Source organism: Neolamprologus brichardi, chromosome 16 (assembly GCF_056152115.1).
Source record: "Neolamprologus brichardi isolate AB-2024 chromosome 16, ASM5615211v1, whole genome shotgun sequence".
Lineage (NCBI taxonomy): Eukaryota > Metazoa > Chordata > Actinopteri > Cichliformes > Cichlidae > Neolamprologus > Neolamprologus brichardi.
Window position 1 is genome coordinate 2,343,229 of NC_142119.1, and position 23,858 is coordinate 2,367,086.

At 39.7% G+C, this 23,858-nt stretch overlaps 1 protein-coding gene and 2 non-coding genes across 3 annotated transcripts; 2 read left to right on the forward strand and 1 right to left on the reverse strand.

Moving 5' to 3' along the window:
- Positions 1–193: 193 nt before the first annotated feature.
- trnai-aau (transfer RNA isoleucine (anticodon AAU)) lies at positions 194–267 on the reverse strand. The gene has a single exon. It is a non-coding gene; the product is annotated as a tRNA-Ile (tRNA).
- Positions 268–374: 107 nt separating this feature from the next.
- trnai-aau (transfer RNA isoleucine (anticodon AAU)) lies at positions 375–448 on the forward strand. The gene has a single exon. It is a non-coding gene; the product is annotated as a tRNA-Ile (tRNA).
- A 979-nt stretch (positions 449–1,427) lies between these two features.
- pgap1 (post-GPI attachment to proteins inositol deacylase 1) lies at positions 1,428–22,189 on the forward strand. The gene is made up of 26 exons (XM_087853172.1): positions 1,428–1,676; positions 4,546–4,699; positions 7,084–7,259; positions 7,418–7,589; positions 7,684–7,844; positions 8,024–8,076; positions 8,156–8,222; positions 8,362–8,467; positions 8,581–8,639; positions 12,704–12,787; positions 13,278–13,327; positions 13,480–13,531; positions 13,612–13,689; positions 14,376–14,451; positions 14,534–14,607; positions 14,690–14,741; positions 14,821–14,887; positions 15,234–15,339; positions 15,426–15,464; positions 15,580–15,764; positions 15,936–16,166; positions 16,248–16,383; positions 16,844–16,894; positions 18,049–18,260; positions 19,096–19,200; positions 19,279–22,189. The coding sequence occupies exons 1-26, from the start codon at positions 1,545–1,547 to the stop codon at positions 19,415–19,417; spliced, it is 2,817 nt and encodes a 938-aa protein (XP_087709298.1). The 5' UTR covers positions 1,428–1,544; the 3' UTR covers positions 19,418–22,189.
- The last annotated feature ends 1,669 nt before the right edge of the window (positions 22,190–23,858 follow it).

Here is a 23,858-nt window from a genome sequence, read left to right on the forward strand (position 1 = left end):
TATACTTTGATTATTGTCTATCAGACTGCAGGTGTCAGAGCTTGTGTTTAAATTTTCTTCTTGTTGTTTGCTTTCAGACAGAGGAGCTCTGAGAAACACTTTGTAGCACACATTGAATACTTTGTATCTTTGACTGCCTGATACGCTCACGCCATGGTTTTAAACTTGATTATATACAGCAATAACAATATTGTGGCCCATACGGGGATCGAACCCGCGACCTTGGCGTTATTAGCACCACGCTCTAACCAACTGAGCTAACCGGCCTGCACACTGACGAGTGACACCATTGACACGGACAAGAGGAAAAAGTTGGAGTCCAGCTGACAACGTAAGAATCTCGGCGTGCGGGGACCGGGCACCTATGGCTACATGGCCGGTTAGCTCAGTTGGTTAGAGCGTGGTGCTAATAACGCCAAGGTCGCGGGTTCGATCCCCGTACGGGCCAGTCTAAGTTTTCTGGGCAGCTTTGGTATGTGGATTAAAAAAAAGAGAAGAAACAGACAATAATGCCATTCTGTCGCAAGATACACTGATCTACACCAAATTTGGACCCAAGAGTGGTGAACAACAAGTGAACAAGGTTGCTTTATAAGAATAGTCTCGGCAAAACTAAGTAATCCTGTTGAAATTACATATCTTAGATTATACTTATTCTTCTATTATACTCTTATATTAAGACTTCTTATTTACATGCGCAGTTAAAGCCATGCATGTGTGCATGCATATGGACATGAGAAGAGGCCTGAATTACACAATCACACAGAAACAGCCCAGTCGGGACATTATTGCTGTGAGGCAACAGTGCTAACCACTGCGCCACCACCTTGAAAAAAAATATCACAGACACACATATGCTTATGCTTTTTCTTTAGAAAGAAATTACTTTTGAATTTTACTTTGGATTAATCACTTTAAGAAGATATGAATGTGAGATTCATTTTGAGGCAGATTTATTGTCTCAAAATGACTCTCATGAGTCTCAAAACTTTATTTTATTAATCTTTAATTAAAGAAAAAGTTTTGGGTTTTTTTTGTCTTGGGATTATACAATCAGATTTTCAAGGGGGAAAAGGGCATGGTTTTGATATTTCTCTTTAAATTTTTTCCAGTTGGCAGCTGCCATGAATACTGTATAATTTGCACTTTAATTAATTATTTTAGCTTTGAAATTGTCACAGATTGACTAATGTTTAATTGCTTGAAAAATATATACATATAAATAAAGGTAATACTGTTAATAACACACAAGATGATAAAATTTGAAAATAATAAGAAAAAACTTATCAAAAGCTGCTAAGCATAGCGTAGCTATTTCTCGCGTGAAACGTGTGACTCCCTATCTGCTCTCTCATTGGTCCATTTCATTTAGAGCTTTACACCCATTGGCCGGCCGAGTTGCCACTCTCTGGGTGTGCGGCGTGTGGTTCCTGTTGTGAGCTTCAGCCGGTGTCTGACAGCCTGGCGGGGAACGAACCGAAGGAAAATGGAATCGTGTAGCTCAGACAGCAGTGAAATTTAAAAGCCACTCTCACGGTGGAAGCATGAAGCTCGCCGCGGTGGCTTTTTACGGTTTGGCCGCGGGGCTGCTGGCGGTCGGCCTGCGAGAGTTGCTGACAGGCTTCGAGGAGAACAGATGCAGTATGACCTATATGTTTGAATACCCGGAGTATCGGGTGAGTACTCAGCTAATTATCTCAGAGCATTCCAAAGACCCGCATATCAGCCATCAGTTAGGTATATTCGGTGTGCTGTTTAAGGCAGAGGCTGGTTGTGTGTCGCTAAGTGGCTTCTTATTTTTATTAGCGCGAATGAATGTTGGTTTATGACTGCCAGGTGTGTTCTAAGCTAGTTTCTGAAGGCTGCTAGCGTTAACTGAGGGAGAAAGTAATGTCAGGTTCGTGGCTACCCTATCAGTGTGTGTGGTCGCTCTTTCAGTACACCTATGTCCTCCCTGACAGGTGTGTGAGTGTTTGTTTGCTGAGGTTTGGGTTTAGGTTAGTCGGATTATTATTAATACAGCTTGAATTAACTGCTGATGCCCCTCTCAGCAGGTCACCTGCAAATCAGCTTTGCACGATATCGGACGTGGGTTAAATGCACACAGGTCCAAGCCTCGTGAAAGTAGCTGAAGTGGTCGCCTTCCTCTCCTCTATATGCGCACTAATGGGTTCATCTGTCCAGAAGTGGGGCACAGCTGGAGGCCATGCGCCATGTGGGCATCAGCCTGAGTTCACACAGTTCAGGAGTGTGTGTTCTGTTAGCGAGAACAAGGATTCAGAGTCCCACTTTATGTAGATCTGCTTAATGTGCACAATAGACTGAGTATTGGGAACAGAGTTCCGAGATATACAGGGCGGAAATGTATGGAGGTCCAAGACTACCAAAATTTAAACTAAACAGATATTTCTATGTTAACTGGCTTCTTTATTTATTTAATTTTAAATTAAAAATAAACAAAACCTTATTTACCTTTCAGTTTAATTTTTTGTGTTAAAGGATTAACAATTCAAATACTTGAAAGACAGAAACAAGAGTCCCGTCCAAGCCAGTATATGAACTAGCAAGTCATAAACTACACAGGTGTAATGCACAGATCCAGATACCTGCTAACTAGGACTAATAAAATAGACGCCAAAGCTACACCACTTGTCCCAGCAGCAAAACCTGGTGTAGAGGTGCAGTTAAGTCACTAAAATTAGCAGAAGTGAGGCCCACCAGCCATCTGTCAGCTACAGCTGTCTATATTGGCACACCGACCAGGAAAACTGGCCATGCCCTTAATGTTAAGGCTTCAAAAAATAAGAACAGTTGAGTTAAAAAAATTTCACCCAGTACAGTTGTTAAAGGAAGAAATTATCTATTGACAAGCTGTAAACATCTTTATTTCTGATTTAAAGGTGGACAATTTAACACTAGAGTCAATGGGGACACAGTTAGAGCATCTAGTGGACATTAGAGGAACTGCACCTTGTAGTATTTTTGTGTTGGCTCAGTGCTTTTGCCACGTGGGTTTGACATAATCTCACATATGCTTCCCAGATATATTATTAACTTCTTTTGAAAAATGATCTTATTTTAAAACTGTCTGTAAGGTGTTTTATTTTAGATAGTCTCTTTGCTCTTATTTTGAAAGGTCAGCAGGTGTGTGTATGTCTGAAAATAACTGCTACAATATCCCAGCATGAGACATCACATGTACGGTTACTTTATTTAAAACATCAAAGTAAATGGTCCTGACTGACAGCTTTATTTTCAGCTCGCTAATCCCCTGACTCGAGGAGGCCATTTCAGTCGTGAGCCGAGTGTCGATCAAACGGCAGGTGAAGAGATGACACTTTGAAGGACATCGCCCTCGTTTGTTTCATGAAACAGAAATTCATGAAGAAATGTAAAAAGATAACAAAACAGCCGAAATTCACTTCACTTCCAGAATTACAAAGTTAATGAGACATTGTTACCAAGTATTAACACCGTTTATAAGTCAGTTAATATAAAATGTATCCATTTACTTTCAATAAAATCCCCCCTTTGATAACTAAGACATTTAGAAACGTCTCATTTAGACACAAAGCCCTCAAATTGATGTCACACATGGCCATAAAATAAACTGCACTCAGGCGCACAGTCTCATCACCTTTGGTTTAATGTCACATCCATAAACCTCAATTTCTTTAGACGGGCATTCAATCTAATATTTCTTTGTCCCTAAAAATTTGGTTATTATAATATTTTCACAGCTTGGATCAGAAGTCTTTGTCTTATAAAATTAAAGTGCCTCTATTGTCCCAATAAACAGGTTAGTTTTTAGGTTAGGGGGTCACTATTTTGGTACAATAAGTACATTTCATTTGAAAAGGAAATAAACAGGTTTAAGAAAATGATCGATGACCATAAATTGTTTTTAAATCATGCTACACTTTAAAAACATGTCAAATTTTAAATAGACAATGGCGTAAATTCATAGGTAAATGAATAAAGAAGCAGTCAGTAAGTTGTTTTGTTTTTGTTTTTCTTAGTCATTTGAGGACTTTTAATTTTGACACTTTGGGCCCTCCGTAAAAACCAAGTAAACATATTTATTTCTTATGAATGTTGGGCATTTCATCAGAGTGTCAAACTAAAATGAGAGTTAGCACTCTGTCATACTGCAGCTCCCCAAATGACTTGTACCTGACAATCCCAGAATTTCCTGTTAAAAATTTCTAGGGAAAAAATTGTTTTTTAATAGGACTTACATAAAATTTTAGCTCCTTACTGTCCATACTTCAGTTCATTTCAAACACCCCACCTCCCCAACAGAATTATTGCCTTAATGCTCAATACAAAAAGCTAGTGTTATAGTATATTTGTCACTTTTAAACATTAAGGATCAGCTGTACTCATGCTCAATGTTTGCGTAGGTGCTTGGAGTAAATCAGCTGTAGATTACATGTAGGCTCAGCTGTAGTTGCTTTATAGGAAGCTCTTTGTGATGTAACTGTGACTGCAGGCTAATGAGCTGTGTGAGTTTTTGCCTCCTAACCGCTCTCCGTGTGGTTTCAGCGTGTGGCGCTGCCTCGCCGTGTGGCCAGACTGTACCCGGCCTACGGGCTCTACCTGTACGGAGAGGGTGTCTACGCCCAGGAGACCCGAGCGCTCAAACTCACCGGCGCCCCTGTGCTTTTCCTGCCTGGAAATGCCGGAAGTTATAAACAAGGTAAGAGTGCAAAGTTGATAATTGTAACCACGGTAACTTCTGACCCCACTTCCGCCAGTCCCTTTATTGTGGCGGGAATGAACCCTGTATAAGTTCCAGGTCAATCAGCTGCATGTTCCCTGCTCCTCTGGCTGCTGTTGTTCCTGTGGTTGGCGTACTTGTCAGATATTGACAAATTATACACTACAGACCAGTTGACAGCATGCAATAACCCGGCCGATTCATTCATCTTTACACCACCTCACAATCGACCGCGTTACATAATGGTCCAGTGCTTACATTTAAATTATCATGAAGGAGTGGGGGAAAAAACTGAGAAGTTAAGTTTTGTGCTACAGCAAAGACAAAGGAGAAACGGAGGACATCAAGCTTTTTGTTGAGTCATTACTGGCTGAAAAAACAAACTGAAGTTTTCTTCACAAACAGAAATTTCTGCCTTTGTGATACAAGGGACGTAAAATGTCCAAAGTTAGTGTTGTGTTTTGCGCTGTTGAGGGCTGTTTTCTTGTTCAACAAATGACATTCCTTGTTAAGAGACTAGGGAATCGCGTGGTCTATTTATACTCTGACACACGAGAAAAAACTGCAAAACCAAAAGTTGGTATGATGTGTGACAGTCTCTCTCTGCTCAGCCAGTTGTCATCAAGAGTACCTCACAGCCTCCAACTCACTAAGAGGAGCATCGCTTGAAACTTTTTAAAAGCATAAATTTAACCTGAATAGAAAAATGGTGGGAGGTTTTATAAAGGTGAAATAGCATAAAAACAGTTTCAGACCACAGCTGTACGATCTGTTTCCATACTGTTGTGAATATGGATTGTCAGACAGCGGCACCTGCTTGAGCCTGCTGGAGTGTTTTTTCCTGTTAAAAGGCAGTTTTTCTTTCCCACTGTCGCCATTTGCTTGCTCAAAGGGGTTTCTTTGACGTTGGGTGTTTCACTCATTCATTTTAGTGGCGTCTTTATCTTCCAATATAAACCATCTTGAGGCAACTGCTTTTGTGATTTGATGCCATATAAATAAAACTGAATTGAACTGGATGTTGTGGCTTGTTTGGTTTTTATTTTATTTTTGTAGTCGTATAAAATGAGCAAATATATTTATGAAGAAAAAAAGAATTCAGTGATGGATGGATTTGAAAACAAATCTCTGAACATTTTCTTGTAAGAAAGCTCTAAAAAAACAGTTGGTGAAGGACTTGCCTTCACTCGAGGACTGGATTCATATAGTCCACAAAATTTATGTGATGTAGAAACTGACATTTAATTGAAGACAGAAAAAGGCAAAGTGTTGGGAATCATGGGGTGATTATGTGTCATCGTTTAGAGTAAGCACTAAATTAAGTTGGTCAACAATAACTTGTGTTACTTAACCCCCAAGTTGCTAAGTCATGTTAGTACTAACTTATTTACTTTCTTAATTAGGTTTATGGGTCTTGAAGCTGGTTTGAAGTGTTGGGGTATACCATATACATCCCTGGTTTTGAATAAAAACTCATCATTTGGACCACAAGCATTCAGTTTTTTAACTTTAAGTAGATGCTCAAAGCTTTTTGCATTATCACATCGATCAGGATACCTCAGTGTGTTTTTCTAATCTATTCATCATGAAAAACTGGTTCAAGCACATGTTTTCACAGTTTGGTCTGGGTTTTTTGCCGTGTCGTTATGGCATTTTAAATGCATCACTGAGCCTCACTGCTGTACTTCTCTCAGTATCATGAACTCACTCACTGTAGTTTAATCAGTCCAAAATAATAGAAATAAACCTGTGAGTGGAAACAGTCCTCAGCACATGAGCTGTTTACTCCTGCTGAGTAGAATTTGCTCAAACCTGCAATGCTAAGCCAATAAATAAAATGCAGTTAATAGGTGAATATACTTTTTAATGGTTTAAGAATAAATGTGCACTGCATTTTATAATATAATTTATTGTATATTAGATTTTTAATTCTTGGGAAATTCTGACCTGGAATCTTCTGGTGACTTCAATATTCTCTCCAACTAATAACTCTTGTTGATGCAACTCCTCTCTGAGATGATTGTGGCTATCCGTTCTTTCCACCAGCTGTGTGTAGGAGGGGAACGCCCCCGCTTTTATTCCTGTGAATACAAACAGATTTTGCTGTTACTACTGGTGGTTTTTTGCTGCCCTGCATGAAGTATTCCTCAACATTTCTTCTCCTGCTTCCATTTTCTGGCTTCCATGATCACTTTTATCAATAATCCAAAGTCTGAAAAAATACAATTATAAATAACTCTTGCAGAGATTTATCTGATCAGATGACGCTGGATAGCTAAGTAGTACTGACCCCACAGCTGCACCACATCATTCAGTTTAATCCACACTGATTTAACACCATCTGTGTTCTTCTGTTGTTGAAGCTCGATCTCTGGGCTCAGTCGCTTTGAGGAAGGCTGAAACCATGGAGGGAGATCTCCACTTCAACGTGTTCACTGTGGACTTCAACGAGGAGCTGGTGGCGCTTTACGGCGGCAGTTTGCTCAGGCAGACGCATTTCCTGCACGAGAGCATCAAAGCCATCCTGAGGCTGTACAAGGTTAGGGCTTGAATATCAGACTGGGTTACTCCAAGTGACGGAGAGAGAGAGATTATAACCGGTCTTCACCTAATGTCAAATTTAAAGTGAAGGGAAACTAAGTTGAACTCGACACACGCCAGAAGACTTGAAAATTTCACGGGTTTTTATCTCTCCAGCACCTGAAGACCCCACCTCAGAGCGTTGTGCTCGTCGGTCACTCCATGGGAGGAGTGGTGGCCCGGGCACTGTTCACTTTGCCTCGTTTCAACACTAACCTGGTCAGCCTCATCATCACCCAGGCCTCCCCTCACCTGGCTCCAGTGCTGGCCCTGGACCCGTACCTGCTGGGTAAGAGTTGGTCAAACCTGCTCAGTTCGACTCCTTTATGTAGCATAAACAGATTTCTACATTTTTTTTCTCTGCTTGGTTTCTGTTTGTGCAGATTTCTACTCTGCAGTCAGACAGAAGTGGGTTAACCAGGCAAACAAGCTCAGGAATGTCACAGTTTTGTCTGTCGGGGGTGGTTATCGTGACTACCAGGTCCGCTCCGGCCTCACTTCCCTGCCGTGTCCTCCGGGAGACCCGAACAAGCTGTCACTGGTGGTACGATTTGCTCCTGAATAAAGTTCAATTCAGTCCTTTTTCTCTGGTTCCTTTTGGTATTGTTCTCACTTTGGGACTATTTGAAGCAAAAGTTCTCATTTTGTGTTGTTTTTGACTCCAACTGCTGTTTTTTAAAATGTACTTTTGCATTTTAAGTTTTTTGTCTTGTTTTTACCAAGGTGACTGCAGTTCCCAGGACGTGGGTGTCTACTGATCATCTGTCCATTGTCTGGTAAAGGACTTTTGCCTTTTTTGGAGCCATATTTAAATATTACTAAAATTATTTATGTTTGTGTGTCTTTGTGTTTCAGGTGCAAGGAGCTTGTTCTTGCCACTGTCAGGGCGTTCTTTGATCTCATCGATCCTGAAACCAGTCAGGTGTGAACAACAACAACGTGTGTTTTCCTTCTGAGGAGACATGAAAGACAAACCTCCATCAGAGAGAGTTGGGAGATGGGAATATTTAAAGCAAATGAATAAATCTGACAACCTAACTTAATCAGTTTATTCTTAACAGTTCACAGAAAACTCTGAGAAGAAGTTAGCTGTGCTGAACCATCATTTCATTAAACACCCCGTGAGGTTGCCTGGAGAAATTCAAGAGACACCAGTCTCCATCTCAGGTCTCCATCTCTTCTTTTATGGTTCATGGCAGTGTAATAGTTTCACTGTACCTCACTGTGCACTAATGACGAATCACTAAGATCGGTGTCCTGTTGTTTGTTTTCTTTTCCAGATCTTCCTGATGCATGGAGTGAAGTTAACACACTTCGTCTGGCTTACAGCACACCAAAGGTACAACAGAGCCTCACCCATCTGTAATGATGATTAATAATTGAATGGATTATCTGCCAGTAGCTGATACAAGTTGTAAAAGAAAGTTATTTTTAATCTATAAAATGTATCTACTCGGTTAAAATGAAACCATCTGGAAGGCCATGAGGGGGCGGAGCCTCCTGTTTCAAAAAGAATTCTGATTGTATAGAAATTATAAAATTACTTGTGACCTCAGTAAACATGTTCCTGATTCATTGTTCGAGATTACAAGCGCTACTTTAGTCTTATTGAATATAACACAATGTTTATTGTGTCAATTATCGTCTCATTAAAAATAAATGAAAATAAGATAATGAATCAGGCTGTGCTTTGCGGTGTGACTACACTGTGCTTGAAGAGTATCGACCGTGTGAGCGCGTAGCGTCCCATAAACGATGTCTCAGTTAAACCCACATGTCGCACTTCACATCTGGTCAAGGCTACAAAACAGGATTATTTGACTAAATAATCTGACAAAACAAACAAAGTTTTTTTTTCTCTAAGATTTATTTATTGCTTTTCCCAACAACATTTTAACCAACAGGAAGAGAGAGTTCAAATAAAATAAAGGAGAAAATTAATAAGAAAATTTAAACAAAAAAATTTGAGTGTATAATAGTAATGTATGTACATTATATATGAATAGTGTTAGGGGAACACATAGATATAGTTATACATACTCTCCCATGTAGATTATTCAGATATTATTACAGGAAAAAAAAAAATATATATATATACATATATATACATACACATATACACATACATATACACATACATACACACACATACATATATATATATATATATATACACATACACATACATACATACATACATATACACATATACATACATACACACATGCATATAGATAAATAAAATAAAACAAAACAAAACAAACCCCCCCCCCCCAAAAAAAGTAAAAAAAAAGTAAAAAAAAAAAACAACAAAAAAAACAAAAAAAAACAAAACAAGGGTTAACAGATAGTGCTCCAGAAAAATATAAAACAAGTATAACATAGTGAGACATAGGTTTAAGTGCATTATTCCAGGGCTTCAGGCTGAAGTTTAGTCCAAGGGTGTCAAATTAGTTAGACAGGCATCTGAACTAACGGTTGCAGTGATAAACTGTGTCCTCTTCAGTTCCAGTCCATTTAATTTCACTTCTCTTCTCCTGTCCTATTGAGCAGTCAAGCACTCGCAGGCCCCCCCAGGTTCTCTTTAACAGCTGCAACACTACTTCTCCTATACAGGTTGAATGGATATAGTCATTTCTATTCACTATCGATCGTCTTCTCACTTTCCAAAAATAACAAAAAATTTCCCCACATTTTTTTAAAGGAAGCATGTTTACCCTTTATCATAGACGTAAGTTTCTCCAAAGCAAGGGATTTTGACAGTGTCGATAACCAAGTTCTCAGGTGTGGTCTACTAATGGATCTCCATGATTTGGCTATGCTATATTTCGCCTGTAACAGGCAGAAGATTGTGGTTTTTTGGTTAACCTTACTCAGCTGGATTTCAGCGGGGAAAATTCCTAGGATGCATAGTTTAGGACACAATTTCAGCTTGACACTTGTAATATGCGCAATTACATCTAAAACTTCTTTCCAAAACTTTTGGATTTTTGAGCATTCCCATAGGCAATGCATCAGTGTGCCTTTTTCCCCACATTTAACACATATGTCTGGGGTTTTGGGGTCAAATTTGTTTAATAATGTTGGGGTGATATATGTTCTCATTAACCATTTATACTGAATTAGTTTAAATTGGGTGTTTATAGATTGTGTTTGGGCTTTCAAGCAGGCTTTTTGCCATTCCTCTGTAGTTATTCTACACTCTAAGTCTTGACACCATGCAAGTCTTTCTTTTTCTGAGGATGTTTGAGAGCCGTCTCTGAGGTTGCTGTAAAAACGGGATATTAAACCCTTCTTCAGCTGATGGTTTATTGCTATGTCCTCTAATGAGTTAAGAGTGGGCAATGTTAGGGATTTTTGAGTTTTTGAAATGAAGCTTCTGATTTGAAGAAATTTGAAAAAGTGTTTAGTTGGAATGCCAAATTTCTCTGTCAAGCCATTAAAACATAGTAGGGTGTCCTTGTCAAATAGGTCTGCAACTTTGGACAGGCCTCTGACGGCCCACATTTTAAAGCCCAAATCTTTCCAGCCGGGTTTAAAGGCCCTATTGCCCCAGATAGGTGAGAATTGGGATAGTGCTGGCGTTTCATTTTTAAACTTGAGTGCGTCGAACCAGACACGGATGGTATTTTTAACAAAGAGGTTTGGTGTATCTTTCATCAGATCTTTATACTTTGCGGAGTACAGGTAAGTGCTGAGCGGTAAGGGGGTAGTGCTTGTCCTTTCTAGATTTACCCAGGGTAAGGTTGTTGTTGAAAACCAGCATGAGGCCGCAGAAAGCTGGGCAGCCCAGTAGTACCATTTGAGGTTTGGAACACACAGACCTCCCCTGTCATACGGGAGATATAGTAGCGAAAGGCGCAGTCTGGCTCGTCTGTTATTCCAAATGAATTTAATGAATATTGTTTTTGCCTTTGTGAAGAAGTCATCTGGAGGGCTGAGAGGAATGACTTGGAAGAGATATAGAAATTTTGGAAGAACGTTCATCTTGAGAATATTTACACGTCCAATCAAAGAGATTGGCAGCATAGACCATCTATTGATTAAGTCAACAACAGAGTTGATAGTAGGAGTGTAATTTGCATGTACCAAATCGTTAATTTTTGGTGTGATTTTTATACCTAGATAGGTAAGACTGTCTCTGGCAACTTGAAACATTGTTTGAATAGGTGGTTTAATTCTTTCAGAATGTTTAAAGAAGAGGATGGCCGACTTAGATTCATTAATTTTATAACCGGAGATATTACCAAAGAGATTAATTGTTTTGAGTAGCTGGGGAATTGAGCTCTTTAATTTGGACAGCATTAAGATAATGTCATCCGCGAATAATCCAATTTTGGACTCAATATTATTTGTTCTAATGCCAGAGATATTTTGATTGCTCCTTATCGCAATAGCCAATGGTTCTATTGCTAGGACGAAAAGAAGAGGCGAAAGGGGACAGCCTTGACGTGTACCTCTGCCTAGATAGAATGGTCTAGATATGATATTGTTAGTTCTAACTGAGGCTATAGGTTTATCATATAATATTTTGACACAGGTCATGAAATAACTGCCAAAGCCAAATTGAGACAGTACCTTATAGAGATAGTTATGTTCGACCCTATCAAAAGCTTTTTCTGCGTCCAAGGAGAGCAGAGCCATGTCTGAATGTTCTGAATTTGAGTAAAGTACATTCAATACTCTGCGAATACCATGCTGCGCTTGCCGGCCTTTTACAAAACCATTCTGGTCAGTATCAGCAAGAAGATGAAGGTACCGTTCAAGTCTGTTTGCCAGTACTTTACTTATTATCTTGGCGTCAGAGTTTATTAATGAGATTGGTCTATAAGATTCACATTTTGTGGGTGGTTTCCCAGGCTTAGGGAATACCGTTATGAGAGCATTACGCAAGGAGGGGGGAAGCTCTTTTAAATCATAACTTTCCACTAGCATGTCGTACAGAGGGCGTACTAATTTGTCTTTAAATATTTTGAAAAGGTCTAGTGGGATTCCATCTGGGCCGGGAGTTTTTCCCATTTTTAATTTATCAATTGCAATCGACAGTTCACTCATAGATAACTGAGAGTCTAATTCGCATCGAGCTTCTTCAGAGAGTGAAGGGATGTTTATTGAGTCAAAGAAGGATTCTAGTGATTCTTGAGTCGCATCTCCTATTGAGGTATATAATTGTGAGTAGTAGAGTTCAAAGAGTTCATTTATTCTGTGAGGATCTGTGGTGTTTTCGTCTGCAGTTCTAATTTCATTTATTGTTTGTTCGTTCAGTAGCGTTTTTATGCGCCATGCCAAAAGTTTTCCTGCCTTCTCTCCCTGGTCATAGTAGGTCTGTCTCAGTCTAAGTAGTCCTGCAAAACAAACAAAGTGATTACAGTAATCATAAGTGTTTTTGCTCTGTTTGTACAGGAAGGACAACCCAAGTTCTTCCTGTTTGCCCTGTCGAGTCGCAGGAAAGCCTACAGCCATTTCTACTGCCGGAGCAACAACCTGGTGAGTTGAAAAACCTTTTGTTTTTGAGCTGTAAGAGCTTGATCATATTAACATGACCAAGCATGGGGGCGATCGTGGGTCAAGAGTTGGGAGTTCGTCTTGTAATTGGAAGGTTGCCGGTTCGAGCCCCGGCTACGACAGTCTCGGTCGTTGTGTCCTTGGGCAAGACACTTCACCTGTTGCCTACTGGTGGTGGTCAGAGGGCCCGGTGGCGCCAGTATCCGGCAGCCTCGCCTCTGTCAGTGCGCCCCAGGGTGGCTGTGGCTACAATGTAGCTGCCATCACCAGTGTGTGAATGTGTGGATGACTGGATGTGTAAAGCGCTTTGGGGTCCTTAGGGACTAGAAAAGCGCTATACAAATACAGACCATTTACCATTAACATGTGTAAGAGTTAAGGCTAAATGCTTCATATTTAGTGCAGGAGAACCAAGAACTTCTTTTTAAATTTTAAACCAAGTGAAAAGAGATTCTGATTTATTGTCCAACAGGAGATGACCAGCTGGGTGTACGGCTGTTTGCAAAAGAACGGCTCATCATGGTAAGAATATCATTAATGTCAAGCTTTTCCCACCACCTTTATTCTCAATAAGCATCTTTAATATTTTTCTCCAACGTGGAAAATGTGATGGAGTTTGTGGATGTGTTACACAATTATTTATTTCTGTTTCTTTTATGTCCCTTTTCCTCCAGTGTGTTTGCAGCGGATCTGTCTAAGGGAACTGAGCTTTTGCCTCCCTACAAGGTAACTATCGTCTAAAAGAGACTCCATTCAGTTCAGTTTTTGTCCCATCAGCTGTCCTAACAGTCTGTCGTCCTCCTCAGGTCCTGACTCTGAGGCTCAGTGACTTGTCGTCTTTTACTCATCTGTTTGTCTCGGCCTCAAACCTCAATGGACAGCAGGTACTTCAAACTAAACAATGACTCAGTATTTTCAGATTAACCTGCAGTTCTGGTCTGTTTACCATTGTTATACTGTTACTTCCATAGTTTATATTTGAAATGAGGAGACCAGTGTTGGCTTGTTTTATTTAAACTTTAAGCTCCAGATCATTTTTCTGGCTGTAGATTTTGTACACAGCTTTTCTAAGAATAGCTGAGTTTAGTCATGAGTGTTTGTGGTCAATGTGCACAAGTCCACAGTGTGGATTTAAAGTTTTTTTTCTGATATATAAAAAGCTGAAGCTGTTTTCACTCCTTTTACCCTTTTAAACCTAACAGAGGTGAAACTACAATGGTTCACAAATTCTGCTAAGACTAGCTTTAACCTCCTAGTTCCATAGTGTAAAGTCTGTGTGATGTCCAATTTAGCCCGCAGATGTTATTGTGCTGTAAATTTACCGTGAGCAAATGGATCTGATGTGTGCTGCGTCCTGCTTGCTCTACTTGGGCAAACCTCTCTCAACTAAACCAAAAGCAGTGATGGAGGTGATCCAGTTGTATGTTACATGCTGATTCTGACCTGATCTGTGATCAGCCTGAGACTACCCAAAAACAGAGGCCAGAAGAGGAAGAAGCCAAACAAACAACCCCCCCTTTTTTTTTTTTAAAAGAGCTTGTCAAGGTTTGTGTGTCTGTCTGCTCTGCAGTTCACGGTGGAGTGTGAGTGGCAAAGAGAAGAATCTCAGACTTTGTCTGTCGCAGTGCCGCATGTCCTGTCCTTCGGTGAGTAATCTAGTAAAACCAATTCATAAACTTTTTTTTTTTTAAAGGTTTTTTTTCCAGCAATTGTTATTTGGGTTTTTAGGTTTGACCTCGAGTGATGTTACGGTTAACTCCTCTGGACTTCTTCACACCATCGAGCTGCAACACTTTCACCAGGTAGCTTTCACTGTGTTCTCAGGTTCTAGTCAGGATCAGCTTCCCTGTTTCAGCTAAATTTAAAACTCCTCTGTGTCTCCAGGTCTATCAGGCTTTCAGAATTAATGTTGCAAGCCAGTGCAAAGTACAGAAAGGTGAGTGTGTGTTGTTGGATCGAGAGGCTCATGTGCTCATGCTGTAATGTAATAGTGATGACTGATTGTGTGTCTGCAGACAGATTGCCGAGCGTGTACAGGATAAAGGTGCCATGGTTTCGAGAGGACTCTTTAACCACGGTCAGGTGAGTTTCTGAAGTTATTCTTAGAGACTATGTTTAAGTAACCATGGGGAGCCAAATGCTTTTATTTTCCCTCCACATTTTGGCCCGTCTGATGTCAGTAAGATCAAATTGCCCACTGCAGTCATGCCAGAGCGCAGAAGCCTGACCCACCTGCAGTTCCAACCTTCTGTTTGGGAGGGGCAGCCAATCAAAAGAAAGTTTACTTAAAGAGGAGGTTTTACATCTGCTTGTTAGAGACAGAGGATGAACTGAGGGGCGTGACTTAGATTAGTACCAGTAAAACAAGAACTATTTTTGACCTATGATGAGTTTCTTTTAACCTGTCGTGATGCGATCTGTCTGCTAGCGTGCCATCAGTGACGGAGATCTCAGGGATGCTCCACACAAGTCGTCCAGACAACACCTCAGGTGCACTCCTGCAGCTCCACACTGCCCCCAACTGCCAGTATAAGGTACTGCCTTTCAGCTACCAGAAAGAAGGTCGAGTCTTCTTCACATTTGTTGTGACAAACTGTTAAATATTTACCCTGTGACTTAGGTCTCCATAAGAACTTCGTTACCCAGGGTGCTCGGGCAGGTAGGAATTGCCTTGTTTTATTTATTCCGGTGAAATTAGGGGCATCGTTGCATTCGAATAAATCTTTCATCTTTAATTACCAACTTGATTCACGCTGTGGCATCTTGTCTGACAGATACTGAGGTTCTGTGGTCACATGGTACCAGTGTACACAGCTGTAACCCTCCTTCTGGCCTGTGGGGGGCAGGTGTCCTCCATCCTGAAGTCAAGGCGAGCTGCAGACATGAGTCAGATGGTGGGCAAAGGCCTGCAGCCCCACAAAGTCAACCTGCCTGTGTATATTCTGCACATCGCACTCAGGTAAGCTTAATGGTTCTAATATGAAGCTGAGTGGGAATGTTATTTTTTTTCTGGCCTCAGAAAAAACTGACTGTGGTTAAAACCGCCTCAGCCTCCTGCTTTAATTTAAGATAAATTTTCATATAACAGTCAAACCCCTCAGGATGGTTTTCCCTTCTGTCCCCCCCACAGCTGTAGCTGCTTTCAGGAGGTCTGGTCCATGCTTTTCCTCCCCTCTGTGGACACACTCCCTCCAACCTTCCCTGATGTGGCATTTCATGAAGAGGAGACCCCAGGTGAAGAATGGGTTCACCTCCTCTCCCCTCTGCTGTATATTTTTGGGGCAGCTGTGGCGTACTGGGGCAGCACTCTACTCAGACTTGTTATCCGGCTGATCTCGTTGGTCTTGGCTCCATTGCACAGGTACCGAGGTTCATTCAAACATTTGAACCTGTGGCTGATTGTCTGTTTGTTCGCTTGAGTTTTAATTCTTTTCATCTGCAGGCCGTCTGTCTCCAGAGACTGTGGCACCCTGCGGCCGCGAACCCAGCTCCTCATCACGCTGTGTCTGACTGTTATGGGCGGGACTTCCTGTGGGGCGTTGTCGATGTTTGCCTCGTTCCTGTTCCACCTTTATAGGGTGAATATTGATTTAATTTAATTTATAATTCTGCTGTCCAGAGCTGCTTAGCAGGTAACACTTCCTGCAATTCAGATTATAATGAAGGGAAAAAAGCCTTAAAATATCTAATATTTACCATAAATTCACTTTAAATTTGATTATGTGTTTAAGACTAGCAGATAAAAACAGTGCTGGGGAGGTCAATTTTGTGAATCAGGTTTTAAAGCTTTTGGGTTTTTCATAAGACTTTCTCAGAAGTATTCAGTTCGTCTTTGTCTTGACCAAACACCAAAGCAAACAGATTTTCTAGTGCATATTTTATGTTCTTAAATAGATATTTAAAAAAGATTAATCGTATTAATTATTTATTTTTAAGTGGTGCAGGAGCCATTGGTGTAGCATGGACTTCCTCTGTGGAAACAAACTCTGTTTTGAAGTTTCAGCTGAGCTGCTGTTTGTGTTTGTTTGTTGCTCTCAGGTTCTGAGGCTGCAGATGACAGAAAGATATTTGAAACACATGTTGAATCTGGTAAGATGTTCAGGTTTAACTAACATTTATGTTGTAAGATTTTCATTTTTCTTTCATACCAGGCTGTAACCGTACTTAACCCTTTAAGACCTACCATAGAACCAAGCCCGCCAGAGCTTATATTATATTTTTACATGCTGTGGAGCCATTTTTGGGAGCATTTCAAGTTGATATACATCAATACAACCATTATAGTCCAAATTTTATAAATATGTCTGCATTAAGTGCATAGTAATTACATAAATTGCGAAAAAGTGCAATAAACTACAAAAAAATTGAAAATCGTTTTTGTTTTTTTAACATATATTTCTAGTTAGAGAAATTTAAGAGGCTTATCCCTCAAAACTGTAAATACAAAAAAGTTGCACAAAATAGTTTCCCACCACAGGAAATTTATTTTGAGTGTCTTCATAGTTTTATTTTTGAAATACACCAATTTCTATATACTGCAGGAAAAACGAAAATAAATATTATAATGCAAATTTGCAAAAAAGCAGCATATGCATCAAAATAAACTATTTCCAGCAGTGCAATATGAGTCCTAAGCATCCCAGAAACCACACAGAAAGTCATAAAGTCAAACATAACTTTTAAAAACACCAGTATAGGCTCATGAGCCCCTGATGGTGAAAAACTACATTTCCGCAAAATGACGTCACTTCCGGTTTTAGGCAGGTCATGGCGGACATGCGATAGTTCACGCTGATGGACGTAGGAAGTGTTACAAACAGCTGATCGGATCGGCAAAGCTTGTTTCTGGAATATTATGTTTTTGTTGCTGCAAGTGCTTTTTATGCATTTTTTGCAAAACTATATGTGGAAGGAAACTGTGACCGAGGACAAGCTGATGGCATAAGATGTAAGTACAACTCCTCTGGTTTCATATGCAAAAAAATTATTGCGCTAGCTCACGTGGTTACAGAGCTACCGGGATTTAAAAATAGTTATGCAAAATGGAGCGTGTCCGCTCCGACCGGCTTTAAAGGGTTAATTTTGCTGCAGTGATTGAGTGAGTGATTGGCTGGCAACGGCCTCAAGTGGACAATAGGGGAACTGCAGTTTATGGCATTCCCACATCTGCTTATTTAAATACAGATTGCCAAACTGTTATAAACCGAGCTTTGTCTGATTCATCTCCTCTGGTGTCTTTCCAGGCTCCCCGGAAGCACAAAGAAGCTGAGAATGGCACGATCGATCCCGAATGCTTGAGCAGGTCTAAAGAAAGCAGCGGCACCCCCTTGCTGTCGGAGTGCGCCCTGCAGGAGGTGAGGGATGACCTGCAGCTCCACCTCTGCCTGTCGGCGCTTTTCACGCTGCCCGTCATGCTCAGCGGTCCCTCGCTCATCCACTGGATCCGTAACCTGAGGTATGTGAGAGGAAGATGCTGCTCTGCACATCAGCGTTAATTTCTCTGAACCTCACAGTCGATAAATAGATGCTAACCGTGCAGTATGTTTGTTTTAACGCACATGTGCAGTAGCAGAATGACTACAGCAGTCTCCAGTAGAGTGTCTGATTTACAAAGGAAGTCTACCTGAAGTTCACCCATGATCACACAGCTGCTGCTCTGGCTTCAAGCAGACAGCCAAGTGAGCAAGCTGTTATGACTCAGTGTGTGCGGAAGAGGCCGAGAGATAAAAAGGACTGCATAAATCATTTTTTTATTATTACACTTGAGTAAATTAAGTCTGAAGTTATTCTTTATATATATATATATATATATATATATATATATATATATATATATATATATATATATATATATATATTAGTAGCACATTTTATGCACTTTTTTTTTTTTTTATCACATTTTATGCTTGCAGCTCCATTACTGTACCCTAAACTAGTTTCCTTGCACACAGAGAAGCATTTGATGGGTAAATGTGTGGATGTCATGGAGGCAGAGTTCAGGGCAGAAACCGTCATATCGTTTGGATTTTCCCTGTAAATTCACATAAATGACTATTTATTATATTAAAAATGTTACAGAGTGCACCTACTTGGTTATTTGCATAAAATGCCTAAATGTCTGGACTTGTTATTTGGGTTTTTAGGTTTGACCTCGAGTGATGTTACCGTTAACTCCTCTGGACTTATAAGAATATGGGAACCGTATGCTTAAATAAACACAAAGGTACAGAGTGTGATCATTAGGATAAGGAGTTCCATATTAACGCTCTCTGTTTGTTAAACCTGTGCAGGTATTCCACCCAGCTGAATCCCGACCCTTGCTGGCCATACATCGTGCCTCTAATTTTTGTCTACATGCTGCTTATTAACTGTAACACTTTAAAGCTCAGCAACAGGTAGGAGCACACCTGCCCAGCACACACATTCCCAGTGAGATCCTTCATGCTAACTAACTTGTTCTTCATCTTTTTCAGTAAACTGCTGCCTCTGACCTCCTGCCTCCCTCTCCCCTTGGCCATCATCATGGTGACTTTCTCTCCTCTTCACCTCTACAGAATCACCTACTTCCTTTTGGCGTCACTCATCCCGCTGGCCTTGTGCTGTCTCCTCTGACAGCACCGGGCTGGTTTCAGTCTCCATCTCCACCATAACATGCCTCTTCTTAAGTCGCAGCCTGACTCTCTGAGGCTGGTTGAGGACTTTCTGTACCGGGCTGCTATGGAGCGGAGCCATAGACATACATAGCCTGGTTAACTTCCTGCTCACTGTTAGCACTAAAGGCTCCGTGGTGATTACACAGGGCGTTTTAAAAAGAGAGGCTGTAATGGCCTCGGAGCATTTGGTGCAAATATGGCTCTGTTGGATTGTCCTGAAACCATGTTTGCCTTACTCTGTATATCTATAGCTCTGCCTTCAGGGAGCGCCAGCTCCACAACCAGTGAAGCTTCTGATATGAGAGACTGTGGACAGGGTGTTACTGTTATAACATGATGTTGTTTCTGGTGTCAACAGTGGCGTTGTTCACTGTGGTCACTGTGCTGTAAACTCTTACACTGCCTACTGCTTAGCAACGACTTACTGCTCTAACTGTTACCTGCTCACTGTCATAGTACCTCCTCTAAACCAGAGGCAGAGTATTACATTTATTCTGTTAGAGAAATCCAAAGCAGGCGTGTTTACGTTCTCACCTATTTGATGCACAATATTGACGGTGGCTGCAAAATGAAGGGTTGCACTGAGGAAGGCTTGTGTACACGTGCAGGTTTGGGGCGTCTTGTTATCCAGAGAAAGTCTGAATCTCCATGATCTCTACTACAGCTGATCAATAAGAAACATTCTACTTCCTGTTTATTTGATTTTAAAAAGTTTAGCTGCAATTCAGGGAAGGGTACAGCAGGGGGAGCTCATGAGATGAGTGTAAGAAACTAAACAAACTAAAAGAATTTTCACCGGATTTTCAAACATATGGCGGCTCGAAACTGCTAAAATAATAAATGTGTAAATCTGTAACTGAATTAAAATTATATTAAATGCCTAAAACGAATATAATGCACATACGCATTCATGAATTTATAACAAAGTAAATAGAAATTTCTATTTTAATTTCCCATATCTTATTTTTTCCAATTCCCCATTACCCTTTTACGCCTGATGGGGTGTTGCTGTCACACCACGGGGCAAGCGGGCAATGCGGACACCCAAGTTTGTGAATACGACATATGATACTGAAACCGATACCATAGATTCGCCTACTGAAAATCTAGGACAAGTTCAAAATCTCAGTGAGCTCGAACTCGAGGTCAGAAGTCAACTATTCTACATATCACCCGGGCATTCATTATTATATTTTGCTTTAATTTTGGCAGTTTCAGTGCTCTGTAGAACAAATTTATCCCTGCACGTGTCAGATTGTTTAGGGGTTTTTTGTTTTTGCTTTTAAAAAAATATATATATATTACATGTAATTTTGAGAAGGAAGTGAGCACTTTAAAGGCATCGCTGTAAAACGTGTTCAGAAATCTCTATGTGCCAAACTCGCTGTAATCCTGTTGATGGGTTAAAAGTAAGTTAGACCAAAATGCCAAGGAATTTGAGAGATGAATGCTAAGCAGAAATAAATTAGCGTTTTAAGGTGGAACAAATCATAAATATTTCATTATGGGCATACAATCACATGTTCATTCTATATCAGGTGTGGTTGTTGGTGTTTTGAGGTGAAGGCAGTGTGTTGTTTCTGTGTACGTTCTCTGTGATATCCGGGCCTTGAATCCTGGGATTGGAAGTTGAATTTGCTTTTTGCTGGTGTTGTGTTGGGTTTAGTATTTATCTTATGTTTGAGTGTTGGTTGAAGTTTTTTGTTTTCATTTCATATTTAAAACATTGAAAAAACATAACATAAAAGAACTTGTAGATTTGGATTTTAACAATTTAACAAGGAGAGGATAGAGTTGTTTTGTTTTTTGCACTGTCAGCGAAAAAAATCAAACCAACTCCACGTTATTTATCTTGGCACCTCCTGACTTCCATATTTTTCTTTGTTTCAGAACAAACCCTTCAGCTTTCTGCTGAGGATGTAAATATTCTAAAACTGCTCACAAAAGTTTATTATCATTAATGTTGGTGTGAACCAGATGTAAATGGTGCATTGATTTGGGACTATATTCAGTTGCGGATTATTACAAATTTAATGCTCTAGTTGCTTCCTTCAGCAGCTGTACAGAGTGTGAAGTAGAATACAATGGATATGGGTTGGAAATATGAATGAAGTGAGACCTTTTACAAGAAATATGACGGAAATAAGACTTTTGTTTTAATGAGAAGAGAGAGCATCTGATATGTTGAAGCTTTTGAATGGAAAGAGTCATAGAGAAAAAAATCTGTTGCCACAATTACTTGAAACTGTTATCATTGCTGAAAACAGTTTTGTGTGTGTGTGTGTGTGTGTGTGTGTGTGTGTGTGTGTGTGTGTGCTGTTATAACATGTAGGCCTGACTTTTTGTTGCCTTTTTGTTCAATTTTTGTTGCCAAATTTACATTTTTAAGCCAGTTTCACTCACACTCGTTTGACCTTAAATCAGTTTAATCAGTTAAAATGTTTTTTGTGTGATAAATATGTGCATGTTGTGCTCCAAGATTACTTAACAGAAAAAAGGGAAACATGTTGTCAAACATTGTTTTGGCTGCTGGCCAAAACATATTCAAGTTCGAAATGGGGTAATGTGTCTACATTTGGCTGTAATTTCTCAATAGCTTGGAGATTACTTTTATTCAGCCCCTTAAATTAAAGCAGAGAGAGTCTACTTTAAGCCTGTAGTCACTATGTCACTCTAACTTGAATATGTTTTATTCAGTAACTAAAATAAATCAACTTCAAGCATATAAGAAGCTAGCTCTGAGAGTTCAGTTTTGTATTTCATGTCATGGCTTTCTCTCTGGAAAATTATGAAGGACCAAAAATGCTGAAATAATAAATTCATAAACTAATGATAACAAATAAGATATAAAATGCGCTAAAATTAATAAGTAAAAATTAACGTAAGTATTACTTAATTTATGGCATATTTTATAACTTTGTTTGTTTGTTTTCATTTTATTTTTGACTTGTGATTTAATCTTCCATTGTTATTAGTTTGTAGTTAAGTTATGCGTTTGGAGGCAGAAAGGAAAATTATCTGAATGACAGTGCCATCATTTTTATGAATAAAAAAATCAGTTTTAGCTAAATAAAGATGAAATGAAGAAACACGTTTGTGGAGATAAACGGAAGGAAAAAATTTAATGGAAATAAATAAATACTATATAATTGCTATTATGGGAAACAATACGGTGACAAATATGTCGCTCTTTTTTTCATTAATTGAGTTGTACAGCTTTTTACTTTTTTATTCTTTATAATTTGATCTTTATTCATTTCCTTGTTGTACATGAATTTTGACAGCTTCAGTCCTCCGTACTAACAGTGTCTTATTTTATTTCCGTCTTACGTCCTGCTGCTGCTGCTGTGCCTTTTTGCTTTCTTGTGTAAGCAGCAGTTTGTGTTCAGATCTCAGCAGCTTTGTGCTGGCTGAAGCCCTACATTGAATGTAAAGCATATTTCACTCCGTTGTGTCCACTCGCAAAGCTCCTCTGTTTTCTTTACATTTTATTTAAAATGTGGGACTCTGTAGTAACTAAATACTAAAGATTTAGGGACCAATTGATCTCACAGTCAGAAGTCGACACGCTCTGCAGAAACCGCTGTTCCCAATGTGAATGTACCTGCACTGAATGTCTCTGTGTGTTTGAGTTTATACAGTGTAAGTGTTCAGCTTTTCTCTGCACTTGTGCGTTTTTGGTATAGTTTTAGTGCTTTGAGATGCACATCGTCTGCCTCGCTGTGAAATGGTGGCAAACACAACTTTGTAGAACAAATTAGTAGCGATGAGAGTTATGTTTTCTATAAATAGACGTGTGACTTGTATCGGTGTTCACTGTGATCACGTCCTTCCACATGCACTCTCGCACCGAGTACTCCACACACAGACAACTGCTGTTCTGGGGACATTTTGCTATTTCAAATTTGGTGGGTTTTGTGTTTTTTAAAAATGTGATGAAGCTCTTGCAATACATTCAACATAAAGTTAAAACATTTGGATTGAAATAAAGCAGGAAATCAAATTTCTCATTTTATTTTGTTCTATTTTGAAATGCTGTCACTTGAAACCAGTGTGCCAAACTGATTCATTCTCTTTGTAGAGCATCTGTCACATATATGAATGTGCAGCATGGCTTCAGTTCAGGTAAAAGGACCTTTGCATAGAAGGACAAGTTATTCCTCCAAATCCCTCTGTGGAAGCCTCCAGGAAAAAAAATCAATTTGTGTAAATTGCATAAAATAGGCGCAAGAATTGCTGCCACAGTGTCTCCTATCATAGCCAAAATCAGCAGTTAAAGTGGACCTTTTCTTATTTCCAACTTCCAACTTCATATTTTTTATTCTTGGACTCCTCTGTAGCAGCTTTGCATGATTTACAGTTCAAAGTAATTCTTCTTTATCTTACACTGGGCCGGTTTT

Coding starts and splice junctions, on each gene's coding strand:
- pgap1 (XM_087853172.1), top strand. CDS start 1,545: ATGAAGCTCGCCGCGGTGGCTTTTTACGGTTTGGCCGCGGGGCTGCTG. Junction 8,077..8,155: donor GATCATCTGTCCATTGTCTG/GTAAAGGACTTT, acceptor TTTGTGTTTCAG/GTGCAAGGAGCTTGTTCTTG. Junction 13,532..13,611: donor AGCTTTTGCCTCCCTACAAG/GTAACTATCGTC, acceptor CGTCCTCCTCAG/GTCCTGACTCTGAGGCTCAG.